At 36.5% G+C, this 25,651-nt stretch overlaps 1 protein-coding gene across 4 annotated transcripts in view; it reads left to right on the top strand.

Moving 5' to 3' along the window:
• The window catches only part of zc3h13 (zinc finger CCCH-type containing 13), a 121,260-nt gene that overhangs the window by 49,620 nt on the left and 45,989 nt on the right, over positions 1-25,651 (top strand). For all 4 annotated transcript variants that reach the window (XM_039745261.1, XM_039745260.1, XM_039745263.1 and 1 more), the window contains exons 7-11: positions 11,863-11,898; positions 11,983-12,134; positions 15,699-15,896; positions 17,447-17,620; positions 18,051-18,358. In XM_039745261.1, coding sequence (XP_039601195.1) covers positions 11,863-11,898; positions 11,983-12,134; positions 15,699-15,896; positions 17,447-17,620; positions 18,051-18,358 — 868 coding nt within the window. The remainder of the gene's footprint in view (positions 1-11,862; positions 11,899-11,982; positions 12,135-15,698; positions 15,897-17,446; positions 17,621-18,050; positions 18,359-25,651) is intronic.

Consider the following 25,651-nt stretch of genomic DNA (forward strand, 5'->3'; position numbering starts at 1 on the left):
TATACTCAGGGTGAACCTGCTCTCATCTGTAAAAAGCACAGGACGCCAGTGGTGGAACTGCCAATTCTGGTATTCTATGGCAAATGCCAATTGAGCTCCCTGGTGCTGTGCAGTGAGCACAGGGCGCAGTAGACATTTGGGCCCTCAGGCATCCCTCATGAAGTCTGTTTCTGATTGTTTGGTCAGAGACATTCACACCAGAGGCCTGCTGGAGGTCATTTTCTAGGGCTCTGGCAGTGCTCATCCTGTTCCTCCTTGCCCAAAGGAGCAGATACTGGTCCTGCTGATGGGTTATGGACCTTCTATGACCCTCTCCAGCTCTCCTAGAGTAACTGCTTGTTTCCTAGAATCTCCTCCATGCCCTTGAGACTGTGCAGGGAGACACAGCAAACCTTCTGGCAATGACACGTATTGATGTGCCATCCTGGACTTTACGCTATACTCTGATTAAAAAGTGTTCCTTTAATTCTTTTGAGCAGTATATATATTTATATATATATATATGTGTATATATATATATATATATATAAGTTGGAGAATATAGTATATGAGTATATATGAGTGTGTATATATATTATATGGGAAGCCTTAGTGATGAGTGATTAGTATAGATACACACACACACATTATATATATATATATATATATATATATATATATATATATATAATGTGTGTGTGTGTGTATCTACTAATAAAAGGCAAAAGCCACCCATCACTCACTCACTGACTCATCACTAATTCTCCAACTTCCAGTGTAGGTAGAAGGCTGAAATTTGGCATGCTCATTCCTTACAGCTTACTTACAAAAGTTGGGCAGGTTTCATTTCGAAATTCTACGCCTAGTGGTCATAACTGGAAGGTATTTTTCTCCATTAACTGTAATAGAGTTGAGCTGGAAAGACGTGGGGGGCGGGGTTTCGTGTGACATCATCATGCCTCCCACGTAATCACGTGAACTGACTGTCAACGCAGTGCGTAGAAAACCAGGAAGACCTCCAAAAAGCGCTTAAGAAAACATGCATTATATAATTGAGAGGCAGCGAAACAATAAGAAGCGAGCGAGTGACATATGCTACCATATTCATGAGTGCTGCTACCACGGAAAGAAAGCAAGGTGTAAACCTAAACTTTAAATTAAGTTCATAGATAGGCTACCGCTGGCGTTTCACTTACCCACAGGTAATGCGGGATACAAGTTTAATGAGAGGACGCAGGATATAAGCGAGAGTTTTGATCACTTTGTAACTAAGTTAAAATTGTAGGTGAAGGGGTGTGCTTATGCAAATTCCGAGACTGTGTTTGTGGGGGATTGACAGTTAAGGCGGGTGGGGGAGTGACGTCATTATCTCCCCTCCCATTCATCTTATTTTGCTCTGAGCTGAGCTCCGCGGCTAACGCCGTCTTCCGAAGCAACGTCAGACTGCCACCAAATACTCACAGAAAAATCCACAAGTTAATACACACGCTGTCTCTAGAGTTTCTACACACTGAATCCTCCAGGCACTACTTACAAAAGGTCACATTGACAATCGTGTTACATTATTAGATAAAATCTTTCCTTTTCTTAGCACAAGCACAGCTGAGAAGCTTCGATGCATGTGCTCCATAACACGTTAAAAAATAATGCATTTAATCACACTTTGCATTACAAGCAAAGGGAGCTTTTGTCAATGCATGATTTCCTGGTACACCGATTACATTGATCAGCGCATCCCGATTCATTTTACCCTCGAACCACCTTAGTTTGAGAAGAAGTATGAAAAAATATGAGGTTAACACAGAAAAACAGATCACCAATTCAAGCTTTATGAATAATCGATTAAGCCATCAATAATTGTTTTGGTAAAGCCATCCTCCTTCCATTTTATAATTTTTCGCCACTAGCCATGATTAAATGAGCGGTAAAAAGTAAGAGCAAAGCGAGGTGACTTATTTAGGCAGGCATATATATGACAGCAACACTCATGACAATGTCAATCATGTTACGTTATTATTAAAATGTTTCCTTTTCTTTTCATTACTTCTTTAACACACTACTTCTCCGCTGCGGTAGGGGTATTTTGCTATATATATATATATATATATATATATATGAATGACCTCAAAGAGCTGAGACTTTTGATATCATGAGCGTGTCTGCAAAACTGGGGTCTCCTGCCCAGCAAAAGTCGAGCAGCCAGCGCGTGCATAGCTGTGCCGGCCTTTGAGACGCTGACTGCGCTTCTCCCTTAAGTCAAAGTAAACACTTTTATTTTTTTCATCCTCACCCTGAGCTATAGCCCAGACAAGTGCAAACATGGGACCCCTTTTCTACACCACGGCAAAATAATATTAAGGCGATTCACACTTTCTTTTGCACGTATACGATTATGAGGTCCTCAACTCGGATTATGAAGACACGCACAGGAGTGGAGGACTGACAGTGCCATCACAGCCGATTAATGGCGGGGCGTCTCACCAGTCTACACAAGACCCGCGACTGTCCCCAAAAGGCGATCATAACGTCAGCGAACACATCTCTCTATCTATACTAATAAAAGGCAAAGCCCTCACTCACTCACTCACTCACTCAATTCTCCAACTTCCCGTGTAGGTAGAAGGCTGAAATTTGGCAGGCTTATTCCTTACAGCTTACTTACAAAAGTTGGGCAGGTTTCATTTCGAAATTCTACGCGTAAGGGTCATAACTGGAACCTATTTTTCTACATATAATGTAATGGAGTTGAGTTGGAGATGGCGTGGGGGAGTTTAGTGTGACATCATCACGCCTCCTACGTAAGTACGTAGAGAACAAGGAAGAACTCCAAACAGCGATGAGCACAAAGCGCCATTTCACAATTGAGAAGGCAGAAAAACATTATGAAGCAAATGATGCATACAAGCATATTCATAAGTACAGCTACTGCGGAAACAAAGCACGGCGTGAACCGTAAGTTTATATTAAATTAAGTTCATAGACAGGCTGCCACTAGCGTTTGTAATTTAGTGCCTGCCCATATAAGGCCGTCCATCAGCGGCAATCCAATACAAACACTGCCGGTAAATATTCACGTGTGAAGGACTGTGCTTATGCAGAGGAAGATGAGATGGTCAGGGTGGTGTTTGGCACAAACTCATTGAAACTGCGAGAGAAACTTTTAAGTGCCAGGTCTTAGCTGACATTACGAGATGGCACCAGTACAGCTGGGAACCTTCGATGCAAGAACACCAAGCGGCTCCGTGAACTGGCGCATTGCACAGACATAAAGCAACAGTTCCAAAGAGTGCTGAACAAAAACCGAATTACACAATTGAGAAGGCAGCAAAAAAATATTAGGCGTCTGATACATAGAATCATATTCATAAGTGCAGCTACTGCGAAACAAAGCACACGGTGGAAAAAGTGAATGTCCTGCTAAAGGAAGACAGTGTAAAAAAACCCGTGCATGCAGTTTGTCACATCTCAGATAAAGAGGAAGACGAGCTGTTTATTGATGCAGTAAGAAACTAATCGATGAATGAAACCTCTTATCTTTACAGCGATTGACAAACACGGAATGTAACTTGAACACAACACATCATACAAATCGACCCTGATTGAAACAAATAATGATAATCAAATCCTTGATGACAGCAACATTCAATAACACTCACAAAACAATTACTGTATATTGACAATCATGTTACGTTATTTTTAAAATGTTCCCTTTTCATAACTTCTACTTCTCCACTGCGATACGCGGGTATATATATAAATGTATATATATACCCGATCTACAATACATACTCGCATAGACAAGCCACACGCTGTGGCTAATTGTAGAGTCTTAAGCCTCTAATGCCGACATTGAGGTCGATTCGAGAGGGATGCACTGAGTATGTAGCGCTACCGATTCATTTACCTTAGCATCTCCTTGGTTTGGGGCGTATGAAAAAATATTAGGTTAGCAGAATCATGTTACGTTATTTTTAAAATGTTTCCCTTTATTAGCACAAGCACAGCTGAGAAGCTTGATGCATGTACTCCATAGCAGCGTTAAAAATAGCGCATTTAATCACACTTTCAATTCCAAGCAAGCGGGAACTTTTGTCAATGCATGATTTCCTGGTACATCCATTACACTGATGCACACATCACAGCTACAAAAATGTTAGAGTCGGAATAAAGCGCGTTCCTCGACTGATCATTTCGACTACCGAGAAGCCTTGATAAAAGCATGGTTTTGTGCACACTGAAAAGCAAGCAAAATTAGATGCATTACAGAAGCGGACTTTGTGGCTCTTACTGGGGATCATTGGACTTCCGTGACCGTTAGTAATTCTGATTACATCTAATTACAAAATGTTCAATGATCACACTGTTTTAGCCTAATGTACAAAATAATTTTGGCTAAGGTTACTCAGAGTTTAAAGATTAAGTTGGTCAAATTACCTTTTATGTTTCTGACTTATTTTTTTAAGAAGAAAAACTGCACTTTATGTTGAAATTTTGGTTATTATTATTTAAAGACAATACTATTCTGAAAATCTACTTAAAGTACTTAAACTACCACTTTATTTTTAAGTCTGCCCAATTTTAACCAGGGATGATATTTTTGTTTCTGTTTTGAATTCAAATGCAGTTTAAAGGCTTTTTTCAGAAATTAAAACAGCTTCAGTTTACAATATTCATGTACATGTCTATTATTTGATTCTGTAAGCCCACTAAAACACTTTTAAATAAAAAAAACATTTGCGATTTGGGGCAAATTTACGTGTCGATTACATACGATTAATCAAGATTAATTCTTACACAGCCTCTAATTAATTGGATTAATTTTTTTAATCGAGTCCCACCCCTAATATATATATATGTGGAGATATATATATGTAGATTTGTATATATATATAACTGTATATATATATGTGTATAGATGTGTGTATATATATATATATATGTATATGTTTATATATGTGTGTGTGTGTATATATATACATATATATATATATATATATACAGATATATATAAATATATATATATATATAAATAGATAGATATGACAACAACACTCATATCAATAACAAAACAATTACATTAACAATCATCTTACGTTATTTTTAAATTGTATGCTTTTCTTTTTCATAACTTCTTTAACACACTACTTCTCCGCTGCGAAGCGCGGGTATTTTGCTAGTACTATATAAAAGAAAAAGGCAATTTTCCTTTCTTTACACCTTTTTTCCTTTTATCCCAAACCAAAGCCTTTCTCTCATAACACTGCAGAGGACACAATACTAATTTTCTTTAAATGCCGGTAAGGCACATTACCAGAGGCACAAATTTGAACGTTCACATAGAAAATGTAATTTCAATGTACCTGTACTTCTTAAAAGCGTTAATGTTTTACTGTTTAATAACTTATAGACTATAATTTATTATTTTTCCCTTGCACTCAGTGACCAAACCTATACACACACATATAGACACATACAAACATACACACAAGTATATGTATGTGTATATATATATATATATATACACACACACACACACACACACACACACACACACACACACACACACACACACACATACATACATACATACATACATACACACACACAAATTATATATGTGTGTATGTATGTATGTATGTGTGTGTGTGTGTATGTGTGTGTATATATGATGTAGATAGGTATGTATGTATGTATATATATATATATATATATATGTGTATATATATATATATGTGTATATGTAGATATGTATATAGATATGAAGATGTGTATGTATGTGTGTGTGTGTGTGTGTGTGTGTGTGTGTGTATATATATATATATATGACAGCAGCAATCAAGCTGTGAGAAAACACTAAAAGGGGCGTGTCAGGCGTGGTGGTACATTTTTAATGCAGCTAGAGCGAAAACAACTTTGTGGCGCTGCCACCAAATACACAAAACAATTACTTTGACAATCATGTTACATTATTTTTAAAATGTTTCCTTTTCTTTTCATAACTTCTTTAACACATGACATAAGCTGCGCGGGTATTTTGCTATATATATATATATATCTCACAGCGACACTTATAACAGTGACAAAACAGTTACATTGACAATCATGTTATGTTATTTTCAAAATGTTTCCTTTTCTTTCTCTTTCCTTCTTTAACACACTACTTCTCTGCTGCCAAGCGCGGGTATATATATATATAATAAATATATATATATATATATATATATATATATATATATATATATATATATATATATATATATATATATATATAGATATATATATATAGATATAGAGAGAGAGAGATATAGAGATATAGATATGAGAACAACATAGATAGATAAATAGATAGATATGAGAACAACACTCATATCAATGACAAAACAATTTTTTTTACTTTTTCGTACCTTCTTTAACACACTACTTTTCAGCTGAAGCGAGGTATTCTGTTAGTGTATGTATGTATGTATATATATATATATATATATATATATATATATATATATATATATATATATATATATATATATATATATATATACATACACACACACACACACAGTGGAACCTTGGTTCACGACCATAATTCGTTCCAAACCTCTGGTCGTAAACCGATTTGGTCGTGAACCAAAGCAATTTACCCCCATGGGATTGTATGTAAATACAATTAATCCGTTCCAGACCGTATGAACTGTATGTAAATATTTTTTTTTTTTAAGGTTTTTAAGCACAGATATAGTTAATTACACCATAGAATGCACAGTGTAATAGTAAACTAATGTAAAAACATTGAATAACACTGACACAAACACCCAGGCTCCCTGTTCAGCTGCAAGCGTGGGCTCGCTCGCTCGCCCTCTCTCTCTCTCTCTATCTCTCTCCAGCACGCAGGCTCGCTCGCCCCCTCTCTCTCTCCAGCACGCAGGCTAGCTCGCCCCTTCTCTCTCTCTCCAGCACGCAGGCTAGCTCACCCTTTCTCTCTCTCTCTCCAGCACGCAGGCTAGCTAGCCCTTTCTCTCTCTCTCTCTCTCTCTCTCTAGCACGCAGGCTAGCTCGCCCTTTCTCTCTCTCTCTCTCTCCAACATTGCAGCAGTTCGCGCTATTGCCTTGCAAGCCGATCACTGTATAAAACACTTTTTTAACGAGTTTTAAGCACAGGGGGGGAAAAATAGGAACATTTGAGAAAATCCAAACTTTATTTAAAAACCAACCGCAAGCAACCAAGAAAGTAACATTACAGGAGTTTGCACTATAGCCTTGCAACTGATCGCTGTATAAACGCTTTTTTTAATGAGCTTCAAGCAAAGGGGAAAAAAATGAACATTTGAAAAAGTGAAAAGTAACACTGCAACAATTCACGCTACGAACCGAAAAATGAACATTTGAAAAATCCGTAATACATAAACCACCAAGAAAACTAACCTTGCATGAGTCAAGTTCTGCCATTAAGTGAGGAGGAACTGGGTGGAGAGGAGGAAGAGTTTGGCTCCGCAATGGAGGGATGTTTTCCTTCAGGTGTTTTCTCTCGTGTGATTTCTTGGGTTTCTGGTGTTTTTAGCTGTTTAACTGGTGGGAGCGAAAGCCTCATGCATCCATTCCAAAAATGAAGTCCTTGTGACCCAACCCTTCGTGTTTGCCCTCCACATCACTGGCAGTCTGGCTTTGTTTACATTGTGCTGCTTGAAAGCACGAGGGTTCTCAAATTGGTAAATGAGTAAACTGGTAAACAGTTTTTCCACCTCTTCCAGCACTTGAAGCCTCTGCCTGGTTAACGCTTAACTCCTTTTACAAAATCAGCTGCTTTAATAGATTCTTTCTGCTTTAGAATAGTCGAAATCGTAGATTTTGACTTCTTGTACTCAGCGGCAAGATCAGTAACACGAATGCCACGCTCATACTTTTCAATAATTTCTTTCTTTACTTTGATTTCAATTTTCTGCAAAACTTTCTTCCCAACACACTTCACTTGCTTAGAAGCCATGGTTAACTGCAAAAGCACACAAAATACTGTAGAGCACAAAGAGATCACTGATAAAGCACGCACGTCAGACTGAGAACAATGAAGCGGCGCAACACGTGCTTAAATACAGTAATCAGCGCGTACTAACCGGAAGGGAAATGAAATAGAGCACAAAGAGTTCACAGTGAAAGCATGCACGCGCGTGCAAGCGCGCAGGTCTGACCGAGAACAATGCAACATGTGCAGAAATCATCAGTGTGCACAAACGGAAAGGGAAACTGGCTTGTTCGTATGCCGAGTGTGTGGTTGTGAACTGAGGCAAAAGTTTGGCGAACTTTTTGGTCGTAAACCGAGTTGTACGTGTACCGAGGCGTTCAGTGAACCGAGGTTCCACTGTACTAGCAAAATACCAGCTTCAGCAGCGAGAAGTAGTGTGTTAAAGTAATGAAAAGAAAAGGAAACATTTAATAATAACGTAACATGATTGACAATGTAATTGTGTTGTCATTGTCATGAGTGTTGCTGGCATATATATACAAACGTATAAACATATATATACACATCATATATAAATATATATACATATAGTATACACATACCGACACATATATACATATATATTTATATATATATATACACACACACATATATATGTACATATATATATATATATATTAGGGGTGGGACTATAAAAAAATAAATTTAATTAATTAGAGGCTGTGTAATAATTAATCTTGATTAATCATATGTCATCACACATGAAAATTTGCCCCAAATCGCAAATGTTTTTTTTTTTTTAATTTAAAAGGTTTCTAGTGGGCAACAGAATCAAATAATAGACATGGACTTGAATATTGTAAACTCAAGCTCTTTTAATTTCTGAAAAAAAAAAGGCTTTTAAACTGCATTTCAATTCAAAACAGAAACAAAAATATCATCCCTGGCTAAATTTGGGCAGAATTAAAAATAAAGTGGTATTTTAAGTACATTTTCAGAATGGTATTGTCTTTAAATAATAACTAAAATTTCAACATAAAGTGCAGTTTTTCGTCTTAAATAAATAAGTCAGAAACATAAAAGGTAATTTGACCAGCTTCATCTTTAAACTCTGAGTAACCTTGGCCAAAATTATTTTGTACATTAGGCTAAAACAGTGTGATCATTGAACATTTTGTAATTAGATTTAATTAGAATTACTAACGGTCACGGAAGTCCAATGATCCCCAGTAAGAGCCACAAAGTCTGCTTTCTGTAATGCATATACTTTTGCTTGCTTTTCAGTGTGCATCAATGTAATCGATGTACAGGGCAACTGCTGGCCAAATGGGTGCCCTAAGCAGAAATTTACTTTTTTGCCCCCTCCCCCAAATATTACGGAAGTAAAAATAAAATAATAAAAAAAAACACCTACTATCGGGGCCAAAATAGAACTTTATTCAAATAAAAGTAAATACATAAATAAATTGTATCATTTATAAATTACAATTGTAGCTCTACAGCAAAAAATACAAACTAAAATTACACTTTAAATAAAACATTTATAATAAATAAAATAAACAATAATAAACTGAAATAAAATCAACACTGTCATCTGCTGGAGCTTTCCAAAGTTCAAAATTTACAAAGGCACACTTCTGCTTTTTCTTGAGGCAAAGTCGTAAATGAGCTCTTCATATGATAAAGCCATTGCTAATTCAGAGTTGATGCTGACAATTGCCAGACCACTCATGCGCTCTTGTGCCATAGATGAGCGCAAGTACGTTTTGATGAGCTTCATTTTAGAAAAACTTCGCTCAGCAGAGGCAACAGTTACAGGGAGCGTCACTGCTATGCGCAGAGCAATCCAGAGATTTGGGTACATGCACGGGCTTCATCTTGGGCTTTATTTTTCTTTCGTTTCTTGGCGCCGGACTGTTGATGTCTCTTTCCAGGAGCAGGCATATTGTTCAATTATTATCATTTTTGGCCAAATAGGCAGCCGTAACAGAGGTCAGGGCGCGCGCGTCATTAGATTTGATCATCATTATTTCTTGCAGTCAGGTTCGTATTTGGAGGATGTGTTTATTTAATGGTAGCTAAGACCCGGCACTTAAATGTTTCTTGCTACAGCAATTTTAACTCTGTTACAAAGTGATCCAAAGTCTCGTTTATACCTCGTGTCTTCTCAGTAAACTTGTATCTGGCGAATACCGTCATTCGCCATAGGCATGGCAAACGGCAGCGGGAGTGTGTCTATAAACTTAATATAAACTTTCTGTTCACGCCGTGCTTTGTTTCCGCAGTAGCTGTACTTATGAATATGCTTGTATTTATGAATACGCTTGTATGCATCACTTGCTTCATAATCTTTTCCTGCCTTCTCAATTGTGAAATTGCGTTTTTTGTTCAGCGCTGTTTGGAGGTCTTCCTTGTTCTCTACGTACTTACATAGGAGGCGTGATGATGTCACATGAAACTCTGCCCCCATGGCCATCCAGCTCAACTCCATTACATTATATGGAGAAAAATTGCTTTATTATTAGCTAATTTATTAGTATAGATCTACATACACACACACACACACACACACACATATATATATATATATATATATATATATACACACACACACACACACACACGCACGCGTATGTCTTTTGGGAACACTAATGTTACATGAAAAACTTGCACAATGAAAGTTCTGTTCTCTCTACACTACTGATGCTTAGGTTGATCGGCTGCCAATCTAAACCATATGATTTTTACTCCATATGACTTGATTAGTGATTATAAACTGCCGGATCTCAAAAAACAATATTTTCCAAATCAGCTCTTCTAAGCATCACAAGTAAATTAGTTGTACTACTCCTTTACATAAAGTGTTATGGTACCTAAAGTTGCATACCTATCATTTTACTACCAGAGCACCTTGTAAACAGAGAGCAGACTGTCAGACTTTAGGAGAAAATGAAGACCAGAATACTAACTTAGGTTTTACGTTAAAGAAAGATAAGTTATAAACCCAGAAAAGGGAATGTGAGTAGTTGATCTGTGCATAGAGATGAATATTGACAGTTTTCTAGCTGTGCTTGGAGTGGAGTAAAAGAGAGATGCACATTTGGCAGAAATTAAGAGTGTCATTTAAGGAGTTCAAACCTTTTTGTTTTGACCTTTAATTAAAAAAGACACACTTTCTCTGAGTGTGAGTAGTGAATGAACTTGTGTTTAGTACAGTAACTAATATTTTTAATTAGAAAAAGAATAGATAAAGATGAATTTGCATTCACTGCTCAGTAGACGATACGCTTGTTTTAAGAGTAAACTTGCTAAGCTTATCTTGTGAGCATTTTATTAGAATTGTAGCTTGTAATTATTACATGCATTTTATTTTCTTTTATGCCATGTTTTATAGATAAATATTTTGTGTATTCATTTTTTTTAAAAAGTGTTTTTTATGGGAATATATTAATTTTAGTATTTTTTTATGAGCAATAATGTGAAAAAGAAATCTGAATTAGCCAGTTGTACTGACATTGTATCAATGATCAGTATCAGCCCTAAAAAAAAACTAAATAAATAAAACCCTGTTCAGAGCATCCCTACTCCACACCTTATCAAAATTCACAATGTTGTGAATTTTTACTATTGCTAACCTGAATTTGTTTATTTTTAGGCTGTGTAATTTTTGCTTATTAGTAACATCATTATAGCAGGTAGAAGCATTTTTAATTAAATGTAGCAGTAGATTTGTTTTTTAACAGACCCAGTTTTTTTCTTCGTTTGGAGGCATGCTCATCTGTAAATTTTGGTTTAATGTCTAGAAAAGGTGTTGATAGAGTAAGACATTTAACTATTCTTTTTACTAAATAAGCAGAGTAATGAGGATAAAGTGGTAAATATTCTTGAATCTTTTTTTTTGTTTGTTTGTTTTTTTTTTTTTTAATCAGGACCATGTTAACAAGAGCAGAAGCAACTATTCAAAGGTACTTTCAGTTATTTAATTTTCTTCCCTGGTTTGCACATCTATATTTTTCAGTTTATTTATTTATTTATTTATTTATTGAAAGAAATCACCTGAGGTGACTCGATCTAAAGGATCGCCTTCTTCAAGGAAGTCTAGTGGCTCACCCAAGTATAAAACAAGCCCAAAAGTAGCTACTTCAGGCAAGAAAGAGAAAAAGTCATCAGGCATGTCTTCTCCTGGAACAGATCAACCAAGGTTCGTAAAATTTTATCATGTTACTATTATGAATAGCTGTACTGGAGATATGCTGTATTGTATAATCCTTGGTTTTGTGTTTATTGTTGTTGTGCTACCTTTTAAAACTAAATTTGCCACAATTGTTGAATGACTTGCCTTGAATGCTTCAGATTTTAATTAAAATGATTTGATCAAAGCTGTTTTTCTGCTTTAAACCATTCTCTCTGTGCCCAATGGAGAGTTATTTGATCATAGGCATTTTTTTTGGGAGATGCTGCTGAATGTGTGTAATTACAAGGTTGTCTACAACGACAGGACATGTAGCAGAGATCAGAATGTAATATGCCTAATAATATGAAGGATAATGTACAAACTATTAGAATGGAATCCCCAGACTTTTAATTAGATGTTTTTGTATTTTATATTGTGCACATGTAGCTCTTTCTTATTTTTGGATTGTGAGGAATGTGACAGATGTATACAGCATTTTGATCCATGCACTTTGGCTCTGACTGCTTTACTAGCTGTCAGAGCTAAATATATGAGATTTCACATTCTTGACAGTAGTAATGATCGAAGTAATAATTGACAGGCAGTAATATATACTTTCAAGCATCATATTGATTTGCTAGGAGTAATGTACAATTATTTTATCAATTTAGTAAGAATTATAGTTCCTTATTAAACATACAAGATAAACAGCAAATCCATGCTTATCCATCCATCCATCCATCCATTTTCCAACCCGCTGAATCCGAACACGGGGTCACGGGGGTCTGCTGGAGCCAATCCCAGCCAACACAGTATAACAAACCGTAATAAAGACATAAAGCAATAATATTGTGTGACAGTTTGGGTCAGCTCCCTGTCACACTCAGGAGCCTCTTAAACCCGAACCATTAACAGTCATGTACTGAGATGAGCTGGGTAAATGGGGACACAAACATGTATCCAAGGGATAGGTACAAAAAGTTCTCAGTGCTTTTATTTAAAATCAGTCAAAAAAAAAAGGTCAATAAATAGTTCAATGCAGTGCTTTATCAAATGAATAGTCAATAAATAAATAATTCTTTGAAAAGCAAGGTGATGGTGGAAGTTATAATCAATCCATCAATAAATACACATTAAAACAAGGTTAAAAATTCACACTGCAGGATGCCACCCCATCTAAAGGTTGTTTGCTAGTGTGATGTTTCTAAAATCATTGTCTACCTGGCTTACCCTTTTCGGGATCCTGCAGCCAGAGGAGACATTCTGCCAACAAGCATAACCAACCTTGTGACATAGGTTTGGGACCCTGCAGTCTCATGGGCTTCAAGCAGTGCACCAAACCAAGCCTCTCCTTACTCTTCCGTCACCCACTGCCACTCTGTCTTATCCAGAAACAAGGATCAATCTACTCCAGCTACTCCAAAGCTCTCAGTTGGAACAGCCCACTGTAGCGGTCAAGTGCCGCTAAGATTTACACCGTCAATGTGACTGTGATTTATTTATTTTAGTAGTAGATTACCAGGGACAACCACAGCCTTGGAACGACACCCCCACACACACTACAGAGACCAAATAAAGTACGCTGAGAACATTAACCGATAAAGAATATAAGGAAATTAAATGAAAATAATAATACTACCCCTGACACCTCCGGTGATATTACATTTAACAAAGAAACATAATAAACACACCGCAAAGTCCATGTAAACCAAACCGGATGAAATGAGAAGTGGTGAAGTTAAGTCCAGCGATCTGTATGTTGAAAGGGTGAAAGAAAACAGTCCTACTGGTAGTTACTGAAAGGATGAAGTCGGATGGATGGTTCGGGAGCGCTTCAGTCTTCCGGAAAACCAATGAATTCCAACACAGTCCTCGGTGCACAGGTAGACCGATGATCCAGACCCCAACAAACGAATACAGTCCAGGACACGATGATATATAGCAGAATTAACGGCAGGAAATCCAACAGATAAATGTAACACACAATGCACCAAGACAAACAAAACTTTTTTTCTTTCTTTGACACCTTTTAAACCCCTCTGGCCATCTTTGACCCCAACAGCCCGTGCAAGGACTGCTGGGAGATGCGGTTCTAATTACTAGTAGCATTGCTACACCACTTCAGGCTTGAGTATCGGCATTACTCTCCTCCAAGAGGCTCTTCACCCAGCTGCCTGCCTCCTTTTTCTACACTTGGGTGGCTACCAATCCTGCCACGTTCCGTCATTCATTCTCCATAATCTTTTTTAACCTTTTAACCTCTGATCTTTCTCCATTCTTGCTCTTTCATTGAACCTTTTTTTTCCCCATTTTTCCCTCTCTGCCCTGCAGGGTCCTCTTTTTTTCTCCTGCCTGATTAACCGCAGGTGTGATACTGCACCCACTCTGAGGTGTGAATATGGAACTTGACTGATCCAGTCACTTTTGCACATGATTGCTTGTTCAGCCAAGCACCGCAGTCATCCTTGGAGTGGTGCCGTCATTCATACACCCACAGCCATTCCGAGCCTGCAAGCTATGGACTGCTCTCTGCCCCAGACCACATTTATTTTTTTATTTTTATTTTTTTTTGTTAAATGTGGTATCAGTTTGTGTTCCAGGTACTGGGAAATTATTCTCCTTAACCACACTGAGAAAGCTGGTATAGGCTCTACAGGATTCTACAGACCATCCAAATTACTGGTCTTCAGATTCTATAATCTATTATAGAATATATTCTATATAAAATAATCAGATGGAAGTACTTAATTTCCAAGACTTAAAGTTCTTAAGTGCACCCTTTTTTAATCATTATATGATATTAACACTGACCATAAACCAATTCTACTACATACAAAAATATGCCAAAATTAGCCATAAATTTAATTTTTTTGTGTAGTTGTTCTTGAAAGGGTGGAATTAATTCTTTTGAAAAAGAAGAAAAGATGTATTTTGTGTGTCTTAAGGAGCAAATCAACAGTGACCTTATATTTCTGCTAAGATTGTCTGGACATTCTACACAAACAGAACAAAGTGAAAAATGTGATATATCAAAAATGGTTAACTTAGTAAAGGCACGGTGAAAGTCTGGCATATATGGTCTTCAATCAAAAAGGTAGACCCAAGAAATTAGACATATCATGCATTTCTATTCCTTTGCGTTTAGCATATGAGGATAGTAAGGAAGAGGTTAGTAGCATGCACTTTTTTTTTTTACTTTACAAAGATGACTATTTATACTTAAATGATGTTGTAACAAACAAGAATGACCATACAACTTTTTTTTGCTTTATAGTCACAGCAATTTGTGAACTCATTATGTAGCAATTTCTGTTTTCAGTCAAAACAGGTTGTTATGTAATAAAGTCGCACTAATGAAAAGCATATTATTATTATTTATGATGATTATGGCTGTTTGGTTCTTTGTAAAATTGTCCAGTGTTTTTATCCTAATCTTTATTTATGAATCTGTCTCCTTTTCTCTGAAAAGTAAAAACTATTTATGGCTTAGTTACATCTTGCCAATGAGAGAAACTGTTTTATGTTAAATATAAATGCTGTTTTTATTTATTTATTTATATTATATATACACACACTTGTACTACTTTACAGATCTTCTAAATCGTCTCAAACTAAAAAAAAAGGTCCACGCACCCCTAGTCCTCCTCCACCAGTTCAGGAAGAAACCCCTATTGTTAAAAAGCACAAAGAAAAGCATAAAACTAAAGAAAGAGTGGATGAAAAACAGAAGGAGTCAAAAGAAAGAGGCAGAGATACAGAAAAACACAAGGAAAAGAAGGAAAAGAAAAGGTAAGCTTCTAATAATGTAGGACACAAATTGTATACTTTAGTTTTTTATTTTTTCTAAGTATGAAATCTGATTGCCAGTCTAACAGGTAAGGCAGTGTGTATGATAAACTATAGAGGAACTAAGCAATGTCATACAGTAAAACCCTACTGTCAAGTTTTCAAGAGTCTCACATCTTTGAAACTTTTTGATTTTTGTTCTCTCAGCAAGAAACTTTGCTCCATCCTTACTATTGGGTCTCGGAGCATTACAAAACTTGCAGAGACCAGTTTCATAAACCCAAAGATTCTCTGTAGTGTTTCTAAACTAAGATTTTTTTTTTTGTCATTTTTAAATAACTAGTGAAGAATCAAGAAGATTGTATAGACTCTATTGTGGCAGTACCAGGGCTATGAATTGAACCTAGATATTCACTGTTAAATACACTGCTGTGTATCCCTATTTGAATTTCAGTTGTTGTAAGAACAAATCTTCATCAATTCACTTTATTAAATTCAGATTTCAAAAATTTATTTCAAACAAACTATATAAGATAGAAACACATTCTGCACATCACAGAATAGAAAGTTCAAAGTTTGCTCCTATAGTCCTTGAAGTTGCATGCACTGAACATGAGCAGCATGTGTAGCGTGACAAACATCAAAACGGTAGACCATTTCTTGCCACACACGAGTCAACTGGTCCCTAGTTACTGAATTCAGTGTCACAAATCTTGAAGGTTAGCAGGCATAGGTGGAACACTCACTCTTTCTTTAATGTACCCCCATAGATAAAAATCACAGGGGTTAAGGTCTGAAGACCTAGGAGGCCATAGACAAGAGGCAAGATCTTGTTGTCCACCTCTTTCAATCCATCGTCCTGGAATGGTGTTGTTCAGGTAACGGCGGACCTCTCAAGTGTAAATGAGACAGGGCACCGTCTTGCATGAAAATGAAGTCATTGAAATCTTCTTGAAGTTGGGGAAACAACTAGTTTTGTAGCATGTCCAGGTATGAAAATCCAGTCACAGTTTGCACCGCAAAAAAGAAAGGTCCGTAAACTTTGCTTGCAGGAATGGCACAAAACACATTTACCTTCCGTAATTTCTCTTTTGGTGTTGTCGCCATTTTACTATCAACGAGAAACAGCTCGTACTTTTAGGCGGGCTTTTAACTTTCCTTTATTCATTGATGTGCGGAGTGTGTTTCTGTCATATAGTTTGTTTGAAATTAATTTTTTCTGCTCTTTCATTTTGAATAGTCCTGTATAAAAGGCTTATAAGTAGGTTTCAAAGCAATTAAAACTTTTTTGTGTAAGTGAACAGATTTGTAAAAGTAGGCCCGTAGTTACTTTGTATTGTGATATTTGTAACAGGTTTAAATGTGGTTCTGTCAGCAAAAACTAGCAGATGAATGGTCAGCTTTGTAAGATAACTTGTTTGAGCTTTCAGCTCTGAAATGCAGTTTAGTATAGATTTTTGGATTCTCTTTTCTTAAGAGATTAGCTTAGTATTGTGTTTATATCCCCCTTTTAAATATGTTTCTTTGTAAACAAAATGTTTGTTTTTGTACAGAGATCATTCTCAGAGCTCCCACAAACAGAAGAGGTCCCCAACACCAGAAGATCATTCAGGTAGCAATTCATCCACATCCAGAGACTTCACACCCCCGGCAACACGAAGGAAATCTACATCCCCAGTGTCATCAAGACACACTGTTCAAAAAAATAACTTTTCTCCTGCTCGCAGGTATCCATTTAATATTATATAGATTATTTCCATTTTAATGGTATATTTAATAGTTGTTGCCAATCATTTTATAACTTTTTCTTACTTTAGAAAAGTGCATACTTCATCAACTTGTATTGTTTTTCCTTTTAAGAAAGTGAGGTCTGTCTTCAGGTTATATGTCTAAAAAATAACATTTAATTGCATAATATTTTTAGAGAAGAAAGTACACAATTTCTGATGACCCATACCATTTAATTGTTACAAAATATATTCAGTTATCAAATGAAAAATGTTTTGTCTTAGTGTAACAAATTTTATTTTGCATAGTTAATTCTTTGAAATGTTTCATTTGAAAATATATTTTGGTATATAATATTTTTATATTATACTATTAATATTTTGCTCTTTAAATAAAAAAGCCTTAATTCCATTTAAATTATTTTTTTAGGTCTCCCACCCCATTGAGACACCATCGCACACCTTCACCTTCCAGACATCACTCTCCCTCATCCCACTCTGGTTCTTCAGGACAAAGAAACTCCATGTCACCTCGGCATAAAAGGTCATTGTCTCCATACCAAAGAGAACTTGCTTCGCCATCTGCAAGATGTTCTCGCTCTCCTTATGCAACCAGAACTTCATCCCCACAGCGTAAAGGGAGCCCTAGTCGCCATCATTCCCAATCAAGAGACAAGGGTAGACAGGACAGAGAGCGGACTCCTCCTTTGCATGAACGGCGTCATGACAGAAGAGAAGGTACCATTCTATTTACTAATTCATTTAACTATGTTTAATCAGAAAAGTCGGGCTTTAAATGTGCATCCATAGCTAATTTATTATGGAGATTTTAACATTATTATGTTTTGCTGGTGTGTTTGTTTTATTTAGTCTGCAAATCAGACTACCAATTATTAATATTTTGCATAACAAATAATTTACCAATGGCACAAAAATATTTGAGAAGATTCAAGGAGTATTTTTTTTTATCCAAGTGTGACTATTTCAGGTTGTGTCCATTCTGTTCTCCATTATTTTACTGTATTTGTCTCTGCAGTTTGTTTCACAACTAAAATTTTGGTTAATTCTTTTAAACCCTATGAGGTATTTTTAAAATTTTCCACTTACATTTTATGGAGAACAGGGAAACAAATGACCATTGCAGGAAGCTGTGCTCTATTCTTGTTTTAATGTATTATTCCAGTATTTTTTAATGTTATTCCACTATTTGAAAAATACTTTCTACTATACTGTCCAACTTACTATAGTTGATGTATATCTTGTATTCCAATGAACTAACTTCATATAGCTTTCTTTTAAAGCAGCATTCATGTGTGGTTTTGTTATAGAACTTTTCTTTGAAAATATTATTTGTTCCTAAGTTAAGTAGAACAGGGGTTTCCAAAGCTTTAAAAGTCAATATCCCCCAAAACAATGTACGATCTGGTTTATTCCGACTAAAATAAACCCAATGCTGTGAAGTAGAGTACAGTCTTGGAATCTTGGTTATTTCTAATGGTTGGTAGACAACATGATTTTGTATAATAGTAGACCTATTAAAGAGTTCCTTAGGTACAGCAGACTACTGACACACATGTAATCAGCTGCTGTTTTTTTCTTTTGGTATAACCCCTCCAGTAATTGAATGTTTCAAAATACCAGAATTTGTTGGGTTTTAATTTAAGTGAATTCTTATTAGGAAAATGACTGACTGACTTATTAGGCACAACCAGGGCTCTAGACTAACTTTTTGCACTGGTTGTACTGGTGCGCCTAACTTTTTTTCTTAGGTGCACCCAAATTTTCAACCGCATCACATTTAACACCACAGTTTTACAAGTTCACTTTATTTATTTATTTATTTATTTATTTATTTATTTATTTGTTTGTTTGTTTTTTGTTTTGTTTTTTTTTATCGCTGTCCATATAGGCAATATTGACTTGTAAATAATTAACTAACAATCTGGTCAATATAAAGTTCTTTATTTGAAGGCAAGCACAATTCTACAAGAAAGGTAACTTACTGAAAACGTGTTGGTGCTTAAAGTGCTTTACTGAGCTGAAATTTAAACTTAAAAAATCTCAAGATAAATGAACTAAAAAGAAAATCTAAATTAAGTGTTTTAAGGGCTTCAAACTGAACATCTCATGGCTCAATGTCTTATGAACTATCCTCCATTGCAGTCACATGCCCCTCGGATGGCCAACTCCTGTAGTTTGGCCTTCTTGATCTTTGGCCTTGACTAAACCAGCTGGCCATTCTCTCTCTAGCATCAAAATCTTCCAGACTTGGGCATGAGCATGCTCGACCTCAATGTGTCCAATAGGTATATTCACGGTCTTCCTCTCCATAGATATGACCGTACACAATGGCGCATTCCTTTGTGGCGATATCTGTGTCTCCGTCGATCAGGAATGCCATGTACGCACTGTTACAATTTGCACAGACTCTTTTTGTTTCAATGTATCTGCGATGACTCCTATAAATTGGGCGCACGCGACATCATTGCTGTACGTCAGGTTTACGTTCAAGCCATTTTCTTCATAAGAATTATTTCGGACTTGAATTTAGTGAAGGGAAGTTCTTCTTTTGCAATATTGTAGGCAACGTTAAACTTTATTATCATCTCGGCCTTGTCTGATGATCTGTTTGCTGCTGCCTGCCGCTGAAAGGCAGCGGGGTGAGGGGACACTTGAGCAGTGCATTTATCGCGGCAAGTACTGTGTTTTATAGATGCATTGTGCTTTTTTAGCGTTTCAATTCTAAATGTATTAGAACCAGTCACAAATGCAATACTGCCGGCCATGGTCTTCCCATACTCTTTACAGTAAATACAGTGCATTATATTATCGGCTTTACTGTATCTTAGCCAGGGAAACTGGTGAAGCCACTCTTTTCGAAATGTATACACTTTACCCCTTTTAATTTCAGTGGGCTCGGACTCGATCGTATGTGGCTCATTATCTAATGCCGTCTCCGGACCAGGGCTTGCTATAACTTGGGAGGTTGATGGCTCCGTGTCAGAGCATTGGTTATGATTTTCGGACGGATCAGGCCCTAACTTAACATTCTTAACGAAAAAGCTGTCAATCGTTCTTTTCATCTTCTCTCATAATCCGCGGCTACATCCACTGTTTACCTGATGGGCTACTCACCTCTCTCTGTATGACTGCATCACATGCATTTTCAAACGTACACACGTACAGGAATATCTGGACCACGGCCAATCAGAGGGGGGCAGGATACGCCCTTCACTATCTCTGATTGGTTTAGACCACGATATGGGCCTAATGTGTGTCTGTTGTTGAACAACAGGGAGACTTTAAGAGTCATGGAGTTTTGTCTTTTTTTTTTCCCCTCGAACGGCTGGTCGCACCGGTGCAACCTTTGATTTTTTTTAGTCGCACCATTGAGAAATTAGGTCGCACTCTAGAGCCCTGACAACCCACTAATCTTGATGTTTCTTTAATCCCCCATCTCTAATACAGTAATATGCTGATTTATGGGTGACCGAGTTGAGATGATTCACATTTATTGCTGAGGGCCAATAAAAAACAATAGGGTAATAATGTTCTAGAAATTGCCAAAACCAGCCACAGTAATACATGTTTTATGATTATTTTACGGTGTTTCACAGTTTTCCGACTCATGGAGGCTCTTTAAAGTTTGTTTTGATGGCCAGCTCAATGTAGATACAGTAATCCCTCCTCGATCGCGGGGGTTGCGTTCCAGAACCCCCCGCGATAGGTGAAAATCCGCGAAGTAGAAACCATATGTTTGTATGATTATTTTTATATATTTTAAGCCCTTAGAAACTCTCCCACACTGTTTATAAATATTCTCCGCACAGTTATACAGTAAACCCTTGTTTATCGCGGTTAATCCGCTCCAGACAGATAAATGAATTTCCACGAAGTAGGATTCTTTATTTATAAATCTAATATTTTCGCAGTTAGAGCATAGAAAACCTGTTTACGACCTTCTAAATACGTTTTTTAACATTATTAGAGCCCTCTAGACATGAAATAACACCCTTTAGTCAAAAGTTTAAACTGTGCTCCATGACAAGACAGAGATGACAGTTCTTTCTCACAATTAAAAGAATGCAAATATATCTTCCTCTTCAAAGTGCGCGTAAGGAGCGGAGAATGTCAGAGAGAGTAAAGTAAACAATGAAAAATCAATAGGGCTGTTGCGCTTTTAAGTATGCAAGCACCGCGATAAAGCAGTGGCAATGAAGGGATCAATGCAAAGGTAGCCTTTCAGCATTTTTTACAGGAGCGTCCCTACCTTCTAAGCAAACAGCCTCTGTGCAAAAAGCCCCTCTGCTCACATCTCCTCCGTCAAGCGCAGAGAGCGCGAGATTAAAGCAAACAATCAAAAATCAATAAGTGAGCTTTTGGGCGCACCTCGATAAAGCGGCATTTCTTAGAGGAGCGTCCGTATCCACTAGGCAAAAAGCTTCTGTGCAAACAACACCTCAGCACACACCCTCTCCGTCAGGCGCAGAGAATGTCAGAGAGGGTGAGATAGAGGCAGAGACAAGCAAACAATGAACAGCAGCGCAGGAGGCATATCTTATAGCATTGAGGAGTTTTAGTTAATATGTAATACGTGCTCTGATTGGGTAGCTTCTAAGCCATCCGCCAATAGCGTCCCTTGTATGAAATCAACTGGGCAAACAAACTGAGGAAGCATGTACCATAAATTAAAAGACCCATTGTCCAGAAATCCATGAATCAGCGAAAAATCCATAATATACATTTACATATGCTTACATATAAAATCCGCGATAGAGCAAAACCGCGAAAGTCAAAACGCGATACAGCAAGGGATCACTGTAATTTATTTTAAATTCATTGATGACCTCCTAGCAGCAATTGCAAACCCACTCCCTGGTAAAATAAGGGCAATTGGGGATCCTCCTTGATGAAACAAACTCACTTAGAAATGTGGAAACTTCTCATGCAGTGCTGGAAATCACTTAGGTAACCCACCATGACCCACCAACAATGGCAACACATGATCCACCAGTGGCACTGTTCAGTGATTAAGAAACAGTTCCTTAAGTAGACCTGGGTGCAGATGCCAATAATTAAAGGTTGGTTTGTGCAATACTGTACCAGCAGTTAAAGTATGTGTATCGGTGACCCACTGAGCCTCAATTGCAATTACTTGTACACTTTTGTGATTGACATATTTGCAAATGACTGGTCCCAAATGAAGCCATAAGTCGACATATGACTTTATTGTATTTTATAATTTTAGCAAGTGATTACTTTTTGTATGGATGTGTGTTTTAAAATTTTTCCTATGTAAGATAAATGCTTTATTTAATGATGATTTTTTTTTAACCTGTAAAGACATTAGTGTAGTTTGGAATAAAAAATAACCTAAAATTGTCATACTTTTACTTACAAAATGTATACAGTTAATATGAATTTGGATTACAAAAGTATTTACAAGTTTCATATTTTTTAGGGTTTAAAAAAATGCAAAATAAACTCAGTGAAAAGGCTCAGTCTGCTTCTTGGCTGCATAGTTCTGCCACAAGGTTCTTCCTGTTCTAGATTTATTTTTAAGAACGGATGAAGGTTCCTGAACATTGACAACTTCGTTTAAACCAAAAGCTTTCTGTTGATAAATATTAGTGAACATTAAAATGTTTTAACTTTATTTTATGTCTAATAATTGGTAACATTTAGATTTATATTGTACTTTCTTCCCCGCGGCTCTGCCGGCATAGTAGTGAAACGGGACAAACAAAAAGCATGCTCCAAAACGTGGCCAGAAGTAGACCAATTCGAACAGAGGCAGACATTTGAGTGAGGACGGCCTTGCCCGGCTCCCCACTTCTCAGGTCACACTTCCCCCTCCCCTCAGCTCACAGCCTTTGTCTCGAATTTGTGTGAATAAATCGCTCCTGCAAGCGATCTGTGATACGTAGCGCAATGTAAATCCGTTAAGTAGTTCTCTTGTGAAAAGCAGACAGACATACAGACCAAGGTTATTATAGTAAATGAAAACTAAAAAAACTGAAACTATTATTTAAAAAAAAAACATTTTCATAAACTGAAATAAAATTAACAAAACTGAAATGAAAAACTAAAACTAAATGAAACTATTAAAGTAGCTGGAAAGGCTAAATAAACAGTTTACTAAAAATATTTTAGTTTTGTTTTTTTGATGAATATTCTTGTCATTAGTCTTAAACTCTTGTAACTTTTTACTCTAAAACAGAAAGTAATCCACCATGAGCTGCCCGCATATATTCATCCAGTGAACGGTGATGGAGGGCGACTGTTCACACAGCATTTGCGGTGAAAGAGCAACTTGAATGCCGGCACGTAAAGCGTGTGAAATAGAAAGCTATTAACAGAGCCCCCTTTCTTTGCACTTGTTATATCAAGATGTAATTCAAACACTTGAAATCGGAATATGCTAGCCAATAAACCTTTACCGTACGGACAGAAAAATCATGAGTGAGCTATGTTTCAGTTTATTTCCCAGGTACCTACATTTTGTTGACAATAATTCACCTGACACTTCACACAGGAGAAATCCTTTTTGAAAATAAAGTGGCACTGATCGAGAGACTGAGTAGGTCGTCATACAAGAGCAGCATATTGTTACTGACCAGTCACTTTTGCTTTGAAAAAGTAATTTAACAACGAAACGATACAAACCTTGTAAAATTCCTGAGTTGGCAATGTCTCTACTGAACTAGAAATAGGTAGGCAAAGAGATTCTGCCAACTGGTGAAAAACTAAAGATATTAATGTGTTTTTGTATTTATTCTATATTTATTCATTTATCTTTTTTTAGTTTATATTCTCATCTTGAAAAACCTGATATTGTGAAAATAATCCAGTATCAGAATTATGTTTTAAATTATTTGTCCCCTTTTTTCAATTTTTTTCTTTCTCTCTTAAAATAGATACTTGAAATATCATATTGTTTTTGTTCTTAACATCAGCAATATCATATATATTGCATGCCAGGGATTTTTCCTGCCTTGCATCCAGACCTGCTGGGGTAGGTTCCAGGTTTCTTGCCGTCCTGCTCTGGATAAACAGGATTAGATAATGTAGATATTGTTCCTAATCTGCAGATGCTTTCTCTGTCATTTTGTGCCCGTTTACACTCCTATGACTTACTCTCAACTCTGCTCATTATGGGTTTACTGTTCTTATGCATGGGCTATTCTGTCTAATTATGACACAAATGTAAACTCCATAGTAATAGATATACTGTAAAAATAAAATAGAAATGTCTTTGTGAAATTAAAACTAAAAATATACAAGAAAGGGAAACTAAACTGAATTTCCAAGTAAAGTCAGAAAAAATATAGAAATAAAAACTAATATAAAAAAACAAAACTATAATATCCATGATACAGACAGACAGACAGACGTTGGATTTTATATATATATATATATATATATATATATATATATATATATATATATATATATATACACACATACACAGTGCTCAGCATAAATGAGTACACCCCATTTAAAAAGTGCAATTTAATCAGTAGCTCAATGAACAAAAGAACAATTTCCAAAATTTTCACAAGGCTGAGTTTTATTGAACACTTGTTTAACTCCATAACATGAAATTAAGGTTAATAATATAACTTAGATCACAAAATCTTCAGTTTTACTCAAATTCGTTGAAGCAAAAATGAATTCACCCCGCAACAAAAACTACTACATCTAGAATTTTGTATGACCACCGTGATTTGTAAAGACAGCACCAAGTCTTCTAGGCATGGAATGAACAAGTTGGCAACATATTGCAACATCAATCTTTTTCCATTCTTCAAGAATAACCTCTTTTAGAGCCTGGATGCTGAATGGAGTGTGATGCTCAACTTGTCGCTTCAGAATTCCCCACAGGTGTTCGATTGGGTTCAGATCAGGAGACATACTTGGCCATTCAATCACCTTCACCCTGTTCTTTTTCAGAAATGCAAGTAACTTTAGATGTGTTTTGGATCATTGTCGTGTTGGAAAAGTGCACGACGACCAAGTGTACGGAGTGAT

This window comes from Polypterus senegalus, chromosome 2, assembly GCF_016835505.1.
Source record: "Polypterus senegalus isolate Bchr_013 chromosome 2, ASM1683550v1, whole genome shotgun sequence".
NCBI classification, from domain to species: domain Eukaryota; kingdom Metazoa; phylum Chordata; class Cladistia; order Polypteriformes; family Polypteridae; genus Polypterus; species Polypterus senegalus.